Source organism: Ipomoea triloba, chromosome 7 (assembly GCF_003576645.1).
Source record: "Ipomoea triloba cultivar NCNSP0323 chromosome 7, ASM357664v1".
NCBI lineage: Eukaryota > Viridiplantae > Streptophyta > Magnoliopsida > Solanales > Convolvulaceae > Ipomoea > Ipomoea triloba.
The window spans coordinates 15,366,188-15,380,152 of record NC_044922.1 but is presented as its reverse complement, the minus strand read 5'-3'; the positions used below and the strand labels follow the sequence as shown (position 1 = coordinate 15,380,152).

General features: G+C 35.8%; 2 protein-coding genes across 2 annotated transcripts; both read left to right on the top strand.

The window, feature by feature from the left end:
• Window positions 1-820: 820 nt before the first annotated feature.
• LOC116024204 lies at window positions 821-1,369 on the top strand. Its single transcript, XM_031265105.1, has one exon. It carries the CDS (start codon window positions 821-823, stop codon window positions 1,367-1,369), a length of 549 nt encoding a protein of 182 aa, XP_031120965.1.
• Window positions 1,370-6,885: 5,516 nt separating this feature from the next.
• LOC116025958 (putative late blight resistance protein homolog R1B-14) lies at window positions 6,886-12,938 on the top strand. The gene is made up of 4 exons (XM_031267377.1): window positions 6,886-7,010; window positions 8,960-11,204; window positions 11,898-11,984; window positions 12,594-12,938. The coding sequence occupies exons 2-4, from the start codon at window positions 8,987-8,989 to the stop codon at window positions 12,662-12,664; spliced, it is 2,376 nt and encodes a 791-aa protein (XP_031123237.1). The 5' UTR covers window positions 6,886-7,010; window positions 8,960-8,986; the 3' UTR covers window positions 12,665-12,938.
• Window positions 12,939-13,965: the final 1,027 nt, after the last annotated feature.

The window sequence follows — 13,965 nt, the reverse complement described above, 5'->3', positions numbered from 1 at the left end:
CGATCAGCTCCGAAGGAGGATGGACGAGCTCCAGAAAAAGATTTACGAGAAGGACGGGTCTCCGGAGCCACAGGACGTGCTGACCACCCCGTTCACGGGGGCAATCATGGAAGAGCCCTTCTCCAAGGACTTCCGTTTCCCGACAATCAAGACGTACTCAAGGACTTCCGACCCGCGAGCGCATCTCAACAGGTACCGGGCCGCCATGTTGATGACGGGGGCTAGTGACGCTATCATGTGTCGGGGTTTCTTTTCGACCCTGGATGGCCAGGCCCAGGACTAGTTCGGATCCCTCCCGGAGGGCTCCATCTCTACCTTCGGGGCTCTTACCAAACAATTCATGTCTTATTTCGCCAGCAACATACAAAAGAGGAAGGAGTTTGCTGACCTATATCACGTAAAGCAGCGGCCCACAGATTCACTACCGGAGTTCCTCAACAAATGGAAGCGTGAAGTATTGGGGGTCGCCAACTTCGACGACAGGGCAGCCCTGATAATCTTCAGGAATAACTTGCGGTCCGACCCGTTTTACCGGGACCTCATCCGGTACCCTCCCAAGACCTACAACGAGCTGATGGACCGGGCAACAAGGTTCACAGAGGCAGAAGTAGCTGAGAAGCGGAAGAAGGAGGAGGAGGGGAGGAGTCGGAAAGACAAGGCACCCCAAGAGGAGCGTTGGGCGCCAAGGCCACCCCGCCGCGAGTTTGCCGAGGGACCTCGGTTAACCCCTACGCGTTTCCTCACCCCCTTAACACAGCCCGTAAGCACTATCCTGGACCACAAGGAAGGCCAAGGGATCGTGTAGTACCCAGGGGAGTGCATGAAGATATCCCCCAAGGTGGACCCCAATAAGTATTGTAGGTTCCACCGCCAGACAGGGCACGACACAGACGAATGCATCCACCTCAAACGTCAAATCGAGGACCTCATCCAAAGGGGGTACCTCGGCCAGTTTGTCAAAAGGCCGGGGGGGCAGGGCCAGGGCCAGAACCAAGGCAACGTATGGAAGAAAGGGGGTGGCTCCGTGCCATCCACATCAGCATACCGTAAACGAGAACTGGGTCAACTCACTGAGGAGGAGGAGGTGGAACTCGACAACCCCACACCCCGGAAGAAACAGGTCATCCACGTTATTTTTGGGGGGCCAGAAGAGGGGGACACACCGGCGGAACGAAAGAAGTGGGCGAGAAGCCTATATGTTGGAGAGGTCATGCGATCCCCGCACGAGAAGAAGCCGAGGCGTGAACCCATCGTGTTCACAGAGGCTGACTTACCTGATGGCCCCCTCCCCCATCGTGACGCCCTAGTCATCAAGGTGGAAATCAGCGATGTGATAGTGCACCGGGTGCTCGTGGACACAGGCAGCTAGGTAAATGTCATGTACTACGACACGTTCACCCAGTTGGGCCTATCGAGAAAGCAGTTGGGTCAAGTACGGACCCCTTTATCGGGCTTCACAGGGGACTCCATTGAGACGGAGGGGTCCATAAACCTGGAGGTAGAGATAGGCACCCCTCCCCATGTCAAGAGGTGGGAGGTCGAGTTTGTGGTGGTCAAGATTAATTGCGCTCATAACATAATACTCGGTCGGCCTGCCCTATAAGATCTTAGGTGCTTAATCTCCATGGAGCACCTGTGCATCAAATTCCCGACCCAAGCAAGGGTCGGGACCGCCCGGGGGAATCAAAAAGACAGCCGTAGCTATTAGGAGGTGGTCAATCTTATGCATTTCAATAAACGTAGCCAGCAATCTATTTTGTTAGGAGGTGGTCCGTCCCCTCCGTTTTAATAAACTCAAGAAAAATAACCTCACCATGGATGTTTCATTTTCATGTTTTGCTTTCTTTTGAGGAGGGGGAGGGGGTACTTACCCGACCTTTCCAATCATACCCTAAGGGGGCACGAGGCCCGACCTCGCGTACTAACCCCGACGGAAGAGCCTAACGACCCGTTGTCAAGCGACCCGGGTCAAAAAGCTATCACCCTAAGGGGGCACGAGGAGACGTCCTCGCGTACTAACCCCGACGGAAAAGCCCAACGGCCCGCTGTCAAGCGACCCGGGTCAAAAAGCTATAACCCTAAGGGGGCATGAGGTCCGTCCTCGCGTACGAACCCCGACGGAAGAGCCCAACGGCCCGTTGTCAAGCGACCCGGGTCAAAAAGCTATCACCCTAAGGGGGCACGAGGTCCGTCCTCGCGTACGAACCCCGATGGAAGAGTGTTTGGTTCGAGAGTACCCTCGGCCAAATGACTATGCAAAAAAAAAAAAAAAAAAAAAAAAAACGATCCAAGGTGTTAACTACCCCAAGTCGACTCCGAGTTTGGGACGAAGGGCGTACAGATGAAGCTAAGAAAGAGGCCAAGTGCCCCCGGCCGAGAGGCTTGGCCCATAATGCCAACATAGCTGGGGACGGGGCGTAGGCCAAGCTCTTCAAAAGGAGCCGAGGCCCGTCAAAGTCACGAAATACCAACCCCACGCAGGCAGTCGCGTTTTGGTAAGGCAAAGTGTAACATCACGCAACACAAGCAGTAGCAAAAGATGTGAAATATTCATTCAAACATAATATCCGAGTACATTGCAAAAAGAAGGAAATAAGCTAAACAAGCCTACGCCTATGCATTCAAGTATGGAGTAGTAGTAGAGGCATGGTAGGCCGCGATCTCATCACCCAAGGTCGCCATGCTCTCCAGTAGGTGAGTATTCTCCAAGGTGGGCGAAACGGGTCCAAGCTGAGAGCTTGAGAAGAAATCTAGGGGTAGAAGTGGTGGTGGTGGCCGAAATAGGTGGTTGAGGGGGGGAGTAGATAGGTGGGGAATGGAAGAAAGGGGGGAAAAAAGGGGAGGAAAGGGGTTGACCACATTTTCAAAAAATTGGAAGGAGTGTTGGGAAAGGGAGAAGATGATGGAGATGGGTCTTGGGAAGAGGAATGCGCGCTCGGGGACTCACTTGGGACGCCTGCTCGGCTGTATGGTGTTGTGCGCGGCTGGTTGTATATACATGAGGACGGGCCGAAGTGTCTACTCTCCTTCGCTGACGACTTCTCGCAGCTCGGAGAGTGGGGGACTGATGATGGATATATTAGGAACGGACCAAGTCGACCCGAGGGAGCAAGACAAGGGTCACGAGAAGGTCCGGGACCCGGGGTGGAGCCCCGTGCTTGACCCGGGCCCGGGCTAATTCATTTAGTCTCTCGGCCCAAGGCCTCGGCCCAAGGCCTCGATTAAGAGGCCTCGGCCCGGGGCCTCGGCTAGGAGGTCTCGACCAGAGGCCTCGGCCCAGGGCCTCGGCTAGGAGGTCTCGGCCCAAGGCCTCGGCTGAGAGGGCTCGGCCACGGGCTCGGTCATGGGGTGGGCGCGATCAAATCGGATCTATAACCGTTCCCCCATCTTAGGGGGGGCGGTTAGGGGTTTTGGAGGGTATAAGTAGGCGTGTTATTGTCTCATTAAGACATGTTCTATATTCTTTGTCATAAACTACACTTGTACTAGCGTTACCCTGTCTTGTAATAGCTTATTCATTACGTTCTAATACAATACTTGGTCCCCGTGACCTTGTCACACTCATCTTGTCTACCATTTTCTATTAGCTCATATTATCTTTCATTTAACGGGTTTGTTAGTCCGGACCCCCGAGTTGATTAAATTTATCAAGAATACTAAGTGGCTTGCAGCAATTCATGATGATACATTTCAATTCATGAAAAAATTAAAGACTGCATGCAATGCCCCTTGGATGGACTTAGCTTACCCTAGTTTCATTATAGCAATAAGTACTAAAGTATCATTTTAATTCTATTACAGTACAGTTTCATTTGACAATATACATTATTGTATGAGCTTTGTTTTTTAGTTTTATTTTCCGATCCCCACACACTAGTTTTATTTTAGCAATACTAAAGTACCATTTTAATTGTATTACAATTTCATTTCATAATCTTATTAGACTAAGATCCACATAATGCTTTAAGGACCATGCATGGTCCAGTGTATAACAACTCAATCGTTATTCCAAGGACCATGACCTACACATTTGTGTGAACCATAAATAAATAAATAAATAAATAAATAAATATATATATATATATATATATATATATATTTATTTATTTATTTATTTATTTATTTATTATTTATTTATTTATTTAATATATTAAAAGTACATTATTTAAAGTACATAATTTTTTTATATATATTATCAAATAATATACACTCAATACATAAATAATATATTTTTTGTGTATTAAAAATGTAATATACTTTTAGCATATTATATTATGGACTTATGGTCCACATATCCGTGCAAAACAACTTATTGATCAACTGCATCTCTGGCCTACTCCGCAAACTCCGGCAAATTATACTGTGCACCACGTACCTAAACGATGTCGTTTTGAACATTGTAAACTAATCGTCCATTTTTTTTGGAAATCACGTTTCCCGTTTCGGCCGGTCTCTGTATTTATGTTAATATTCTGTGTATTCTAGGCAATCATTCTGTGTATTCTAGGCAACCGTTCTGTGTATTCTAGACAACCGTTATGTGTATTCATGTTAGTAACACATGTTGTGATGTGTTTGTGCATTCGAATGTTTAGGAGGATGGGTTATGTGTATTTTGTGTAAATATTCTGTGTATTCATGTTATTAACACATGTTGTGATGTGTTTGTGCATTAGAATGTTAGGAGGATGCATTTTGTGTATTTTGTGTCAATATTCTGTGTATTCTGGGCAAACATTCTGTGTATTATAGGCAAACGTTCTGTGTATTTTATATAATGATTATGTGTATTATAGATAATGAATTCCTTGGAGTCATTCGCGTCCGCGTCCACTAACATCTGTGTATTTTGTGTCAATATTCTGTGTATTATGGGCAAACATTCTATGTATTCTTGGCAAACGTTCTGTGTAATATAGATAATGATTATGTGTATTATAGATAATGAATTCCCTGAGTCATTCGCATCCGGATCCACTAACACCGAAACGACGTCGTTTTACGTACGTGATGCACATTGCTATGTGCACCGTGGTGCAGGGTATAACTTAGATGATGAAAAAGTCTTACAGCCACATTAGTGGTTATAATTAAGAAGATAAGGCCAAGACTTTAGGGGCAATCATGCCATTGAAATTTCCAACTTTATTCACATACATATTAGAAAGAAAATGTGTTTTTAAATAATCAATATAATTATGTAAGTCATTTTAATCTCTATTTTGATCCTCATCGAATCACGAATTTTTTAATACTTTGTGATTTACGTCTCGTCTCAGTCCTCGGTATACAAATAATGTAATAAGCTACAAATATTAATTTAATAAAGTGTTTATTACCGAAATGGTCCCTCGACTATTGCGAAATTACCAATTTGGTCCTCGACAATTTTTCGTGTCCAATTAAGTCTCTCGACTTTGAAAATTTTAACCAATTTGGTCCTCCGTTTATTTTACCGTTAAAATTGGGACCAAATTGGTAATTTTGTTATAGTCAAGGGACCAAATTGATAATTTTACTATAGTCAATGGACCATTTCAGTGAAAAATTAACTACCAATTTGGTTCCTTTAATAAAAAATTAACTCATTTTTAAGAAAACATATTATTTTTCATTCAAATTATATTGTGGAACATTAATAAATGCATTTTTTTAATGGAAAATGCTTCTTACCCCTCACGAATTTCTCCTCCTAGATTTTCTTTTTGATATGACTTAGCTTCCATTCATTGGGTGCCATGAATTCGCTAACCCACCACTAATAAAAAAAAATAGTAACCAATTAATTAATGACACATAGACTATAAGTAAAAGGACATCATATCATATCATTTTAATTATAGTTTAGTTTCATTTGATAATATTGCTTAAGTTTCTTTTTTTCACACACTCTAGTTTTGTTATAACATTAAAGTATCACTTTAATTCTGCAACAGTTTCATTTGTTAATATACATTATTGCATGTGCTCTATTTTTTTTGTTCCATTTTGAACATAATATATGTTATTGTATGTGTTGTGTTTTTTAATTTCATTATAGCAATACTGAAGTATTATTTTAATTCTACCACAGTTTCATTTGACTATATATGTTATTATTATTCTTTGAATTTGGTAGGTCAATTGATCGAATAAGGTAGGTGAATTATTAAGCAGTAAATAATTTAAATGATTCAATTCCGGATTTGGATAGTGAGTGAAGTTAAGAGTTTAAGACGATAAGATAGAATTATGAAGCAATAAATAATATAATTTAACCAAAGGCCTTGTGGTCAAGTGACATAGCTGTGGCCCTTCTAAGTGGGAGGTCATAGGTTTGATTCCTGAGGGACACTATATTGTTTTTTTTTTTTTTTACTACTAACTCTATTACAATGCAGTGTTCACCCACCACCTCCCGCATAACGGGAAGGGTTTGATGCCACTGGACTACAAGGTCCTTGGCAGGGACACTATATTGTTAGAGAGTCAATATATAGTATCTAAAAAAAAGATATAATTTAAATCATTTGGATAATAGTGAAGCTAGACGACATGAGGGAACAAAATCAATATAAGACAAATGAACAGCTATATCCTTGTAACTTTTTCGAGCGATCTATAGATGGGCTAAAACCATATATGCTGTCTTCCACCCAAAATCAATCTCTTTTCATATTTTAATATAAACCATTCTATCTCTTCCTCTACCAAATTACCAAATGCTCTGATCTCCATCTCTTAGCTTCCTCAGCTCTTTTTCTACTTTAATTAATAGATATTGGATAGTCGATCGCTCTGAAATTCATTTCTCAGATCAGATCACAGGTATGTAAGTCGTTTTTGAAATATAATATTGTTAGTAAAGTCATTTGTTTCCTCACTTCTTTGCTTTGTTTTTGCTGTTGTGCGAATCTAAGGATTCTTTCCTTTCATCTTTATCTAATTTCAGGCAAATTATAATCTTTCACAAGTTAGTTCTTTCAAGTGTTCAACTCCAGATTGATCAAAGTTTATACGCACTTACTAAGGTTAGTAAACTCTGATCTTGTTAGTATGAAGTTTGTGGACAATTTGGAACACGCTAATTAGTTGATGATAAAAATTGACAGAGCTCACTATGAAATTAACTCTTTTATCTATTTATTTGACTATAGTAGTAAGTCTTTTATTAATAATCTAGTATAAATTAACTAATGTATTGACAGTTCTAGAAAAAAAAAAAAAACTAATGTATTAACATGTTCTTTATATTCCCCTTAATGATGAACCCAAATAATGCATGAAGCTCATAAACTTAATTTGTTTATTTCAACAAGAAGTCAATATTTACATTCACACCTTCAAATTTAACGCTTACTAAATAAATATTTAACTAAAGGACCAAATTTAGAACAAAATTAATAGTCAAACATCATTTATGGTCAAATTGAAAGTCAATAATAAAAATTAGTAAATGTCAATAGCTACGAAATCATTCCTAGAATTATAACTCTCTCATCTATCATTTGACTACAGTAAATTTTTACGTAGTATAATTCTTTTCCAAAAATTTGTTTACAAATTATTTTATTTCAAAAATTTTAAAATAATTTGATGAAATTTAAATTTTTTAAATTATTTTTAATATCTTAAATGAATTTATCTATTGATATTATAGATTAATAGTAGAAAATAATAATTTTTATAAATTGATGTGAAAGTGAGATCACTTTTGAAAGAGAAAAGACAATTAAATGAATGAAGAATGAATAATAATTAATTACAAAATTAGTGATATGTCATTTTATTTCATTAAGCTGCAACAAAATTTTCTTTCACTTGGACCACCAAATTTATATTTTTACCGAAAAATCAATTTTCTACTAAATATCTACTAATATATATCTACTAACTACTAATCTATCTATTATATTTAAAAATTATGAGAATAAACATTATGTTGGTGTAATAATGTGAATTAATAACTTTTACATTTTTATTTATTCCTTATACATCTACTAAATATAGTAAAAGTCAATATTAGTATGTAAGGTCATAACGAAAATAAAAATTATGTTGGTGTAGGGGATAATAATTATGTTAGTGTAATAATGTGAATTGATAACTTGTACATTTTTATTTATTTTTTTCTACAATGATAAGACATTTTCAAAGTTACCTGACCATATTTTACTTTTTACTTTTCAATTTATGTACACACTTTAAAAAAAATAATATTAAAAAAATAATATTCTATTAATTATTTATTATTATTATTAACTAACTCATTGTGAAATATTTTCTAATAATAATAATAATAATAATAATAATAATAATAATTATTATTATTATTATTAGTAGTAGTAGTAGTATACACAAAATGGAATTCATGTCAATTTTTTTTGTATTTATTTTTCTATTTTTTCAACTCTTTTATTCTTTTTGGTAATAATCAAAATATAATAATATTTATTTTATTTACTTAATTTAGTTTGTTTCTTTCAATTATATTTAAAAAAAAGAAAAGAAAGTAAAAGCTATTATTTTTAGAATCTTGATCTTAAACGATTATGAATGTCATACTATAATTATTCTAGCTAAGAATAATTTGTCATTTCTTTATTTAAATAAATCATTATTTGTTGTAACACAAATTTTAATTTTATATTTCAAATATATATTTCTTGTATTAAATTGTAAAGAGTACATTTTATTACAAGTCTATTTTGTATGAGACAAAATTTTAAGTTTTTACTGACTCATCAATATCGTATTAAGAAGACTAAATTTATTTTAATATGAACATTGTTAGGACTTCATTTTTGTTATCAATTATAACTATCTATAGCAATACTCATCTTTACTAATACTTTTATTAGAAGTTGAAAATACTTAAATAATTATTTTATTTTATACTCGTATTAACTATTTTATGTTTGTGTTTTTAATATTTAAATAAAATTGAACATATTTCTAACCAAATCCGTACTTCTTGAAGCAATTCAAGGTTCCAAAGATAAAAAAGATGCCAAAGATCTATGAGATTGATAATGATAAAGTTGTGGGTTTTGAGAATGAAGCAGCAACAATTATAAATCAACTTATTCATGGGTCAAATGAGAAAGAAGTAATTTTAATTACTGGTATGGGCGGATTGGGAAAGACAACTTTGGCCAAGAGAGTGTATGAGGAGAAATCTGTAGTCAACTACTTTGACAAGCATGCATGGTGTACTGTTTCTCAAGAATATGATTATTGTAAGAACTTGTACAAAATATATAGTCAAGTATGTGATGATACTGAGGTTAAGATTGACAATGTAGCTGAAAAGCTTCGCAAAAGCTTGATGGGATGGAGATACCTCATAGTGTTGGATGATATTTGGAGTGAGAAAGCATGGGAAGAGTTGAATAGAGTTTTTCCCTCGTGTGACAAGGGAAGTAGAATTGTTTTAACAAGCAGAGAAAAAAGTGTGGTTTCTGATGCCAAACATATTTGTCATCTTCCATTCTTCACAACTGATGAGAGTTGGGAATTATTGCAAGTGAAGTTATTTAAAGGGAAGGAATGCCCTAAACAGATTAAAAGTGTTGGAAGAGAAATATCTAAAAAGTGTGGGGGACTACCTTTGATAGTTGGTTTGATAGCCGGGCTTCTGGGAGGAGTTGAAAAGAGTGAGCAAACGTGGCAAGAATTCCTTAATAATATTTTAAGCTCACAAGTTGCATTTAGAGGCGGAATGCAAAGCAATGATGTGATAGAACTTAGTTACAAGCATTTATCACATCATTTGAAACAATGCTTACTTTACTTTAGTGCATTCCAAGAGGATGTAGAAATTGAAGTTTCTTATCTAATAGAACTATGGATATCTGAAGGATTCATAGAGATTATGGAGGAGAAGAGAGTAGAAGACACAGCAAAGCATTATTTGAACCATCTGGTTGGAAGTAACTTAGTAATGATTTCTAAAAGGAATTACGATGGTGACATCTTATGTTGTGCTGTTCATGATTTGGTACATGATTTTTGCTTAGCAAAAGCTAAAGAGGAAAATTTTTTGCACATAATTAAGATGGAAGATAAATTGGATCCAACTTTGAAATTTACTCCACATAGAATATCTTTCCATAGATATAGCTGTGATGGTGAGATTCCTAATGAATTGGTACCATGGAATTCTCCTATCGGCACAATTTTGGGTTACCCAAAGATTTACACAATCAATTATTGGAATGCTTATGATGGCTCATGGTTGGGCAAAAAATTTGAACATCTCACAATCTTGAATTTTGAGTTCATGAGTGTGTGCGAATCAATTTTATCCGAAATGAACTCACTAGTTCATCTAAAGTATCTAGCTCTCTATCTATACGGAAGTGGTTCTATCTCACCATTATCACTCAAGAATCTTCAGTGTCTCGTAACTTTAAAGTTGAGTTCAGACAAGGATTTGCATTTGCCAAAATATTTTTTGAATTTGAAAAGTTTGAGACATATGACTATCTCCCACTATGATTGTGATTCATGCCCAACAGAACCAACTCCAGCAGGTGGTATTGAAACAATTTCTGGTTTAGAAGTCTTACAGAGCTTAGATTTGGAGACTTTTTTGTGTATAAGGAGGGATGAACATTTATTGAGGAAGCTTTCCCATCTCAAATACTTGAATTGTGCGGTCTCACCATATCCATTTGCTGAAGAAATTGGCATGCTGCATCATCTTGAATTTCTCCGGTTACATGAACTCCGTTATAGGGGGGGTCATAAACTATATAGTCATATGAATCCACATCTTCTTAAGGATCTTAAACTCAGCAAGTTTCCACCAAATATTAAGGAAATAAATTTGGAGAGTATTACTCTTTCGTCGTCAGCAATTTCAATAATTGCACAACTCTCCAATCTCGAAGCTCTAATACTAGTGGCTTGCAAGTTTGAGAAGGAAGAATGGAATGTGGATGAGGAAACCCTATTCTGCAGACTCAAATACCTGGAATTAATCAATCCTGGGATTAGCATTTGGAATATAAGCAGTGCAGAGTGTTTTCCTTGCCTTGAGCAAGTAATTTTGAATAGTTGTTGGAATTTACAAACGGTGCCTTGTAGTTTGGCGGATATTTTTACATTGAAACTAATCCGTGTGCATCAGTGCACTGCTAGCTGTGCACGTTCGGTGAAGAAAATTGAGAAAGATGTACAAGAGATGGGAAATGATGAGCAACTCAAGATTATATTAAGAAGTAAGTGAAATAAAAAAACTTCTAATATTATACTCCCTACGTATTCGTTTTGATGATATAAGATAAAGCTAAGAATGGTAAGAATATAATTTAAGGTTGTGTTTGGCAACTCGGAAAATGATTTCCGGAAATCATTTTCTGAGTTTTCAGTGTTTGGTAAGTGAGGGGAAAATGTAGTCAACGGAAATTAAGGCTTCAATCAACAGAAAAGAAGGTCATTTTTTCAGAAAATGACTTCCCGATTTTTTTTCCGGAATGAAGTCATTTTTCGGAACTTTCCCTCTCTCATCTGTGTCTTCTTCAGGTGCTCCCTCATTTGCTTTACTTTCGAAACCAATCGGCAACTGGTTTCGCGGAAACCAGTTGCTCCAGTCGACAACTGGTTTCTAGTGTCTTTTTTTTTTTTTTTTTGAAAATTTCTTTTTGTTAATTTGTTGTGTTTTCTTTTTGTTAATTTGTTGTGATTTTTTTCCGTTTTAAAATTATTTTCTTGTTCATTTTTTAGAAAATGAATCAAACATATAAAGACAGTTTTCTAGAATACATCCAAACACTGGAAATGAAACTATTTTTCGAAAAATAACTCATTTTCCTGCTTTTCAAACGCACCCCTAAATACATTTCTACTTTTGATGCATTGCGTACGTGAAGTCCTACTAAATTTCTTCTCTTATTTTTCAAAATTATCGACAGGAATGGCAAATGATTCAGATATAAGTTTTGAAAATATGACAGGGCCTATAAAGAGAAGACATGATCGATATTATCTGAACCTGCAAGGTAACAAGTAAAGATGCGTGAAAACTATGTAGTTACAACTTGCAATATCACTTGAATCTTTATTCCTGAGTCGGTTGGATCGGGTCAATATATAAATATAATACTTATACTAACAAATGTAATATTAAATCATGAATAAAATGTTTGTTACTTATAAGGAGAAATATAATAATTTTATATTTTTATGTAAAAGTATTTATATTTTTCCTTATAAGTGCACTTATAAAGGCAAATATAATACTTTTGATGAAGAATGTAAAAGTATTACATTTTTCCTAAAAAATATTACATTTTTTCATATAAGTAATAAATAGTTTATTCTTGATTTAGTATTATATTTGTTAGTATAAGTATTATATTTCATCTTGACCCGATTTGTCTCACGGATAAAGATTTGTGAGACAATCTCACACAAGCTAAGTTATTGCCTCTTTTAGGTGCTTTGGCGGATGTTAGCTACGCTTGTTTGAGAATTACTTTAAATTATATTTATATATATATATATATATATATATATATATATATATATATATATATATATATATATATATATATATTGTGTGAAATCCTATTAAAACCTCTTAGCTTGTTTGGTATAATTGGTTGCAGAAAATTTGAGAATAGGATGCATGGCTTATTTGGCTGCAAAAAAATTTCTCAACGACAAAGGGGAATGTTAGAGCATCAACAATAGTGGATTTTAAGTGATTTTTACAGGTTTTAATATATATGTGGAGGATAGAAAAAGATGAGAGGGAATATTTGGGGTTCTTGTAGAAGAGATTGAGTTCTTGTCCACACAGTGGATCCCGTCATTAAAAAAAATTCTCCTAAAGCGCGTGAGGAGAACATAAGTGCCCAGCAGGGCGTATGCACACCATATACCAGGCTGGGTGCGTAAAACATCATTTTAATTTTATTTTTTTCTTTAAATATTTGTTAGACTTTGTTTTATTTTTTCGCTTTTCTTTTTCTCACATTTCCATCTCTCATCTCTCATACTTGGTAACCTAAAAGCCCACAAAAAACCTAACAAATGAAGTTTTGCTCTTACACTTCAATAGATTAAAAAAAAAAAAATCTTTATGAGTAGGCTTCTGATTCCTAGTCATATTCGAGCCACGAAAAAACTTCAATTATCGTGTGTAAAAGTTTCAATAAAAATAATAATAACAAAGAAGTGTAACATTTCCATTAAGAAAATGATTAAATGGTGCAATTTATTTGGGCTCTTAAATGGCCATTAAGTGGCGTCATTAAGTATTGTAACGGTCGTAACAGTAACCGTTACAAAGTCTATATTGATTATTAATATAGGCTATATAAAGCTAAGTCTGCTCATGTTACAATCTTTTAACAATGCATGCACCATCTCTATTGAACCAGAGAAAGAGTGGGAGACACTCTACCAAAATAACTACAGCAAAAACAAAGGCAAACTACAACAACTTAAAGGCAATTTACTAAAGAATAACTATGGTTGGAGGTTAGTTTCTATTTGATACATATACAATATTGCATAAAAGTATATGTGTTTATATTCCGCTAACAAGAAGAACATGAAAATGCACAATATATTTCTTTCTGGATCTCAATATTCATATACAATATATTTATTTATATTATTACTAACACTAATAATAATTAAGTTACTAAAATTATATTAACTATACAAAGTAATATTCTATATTATTAATAAAAAAATCCTTCATTTTAACTTCTCGGAGTTCTCGCCCAAAACACTTCTATACTATTAAGGTTTACGTAATATTTTAAAATATGGTAATACAATTATATTCCTATTTGTATTAGTGTATTACTACTATAAATTAAAATGTGGTAATTGAATTCCTAATAAAATTAGAGGAAAACGACAGAGAAATTAATAGGGTATACACGCATCCGTGCTCTGGAGTCTAGACCAAATTTGTACTAGGATTTCTCAAATTGAGAAACGCATATCTTAAATTATATGAGAGAG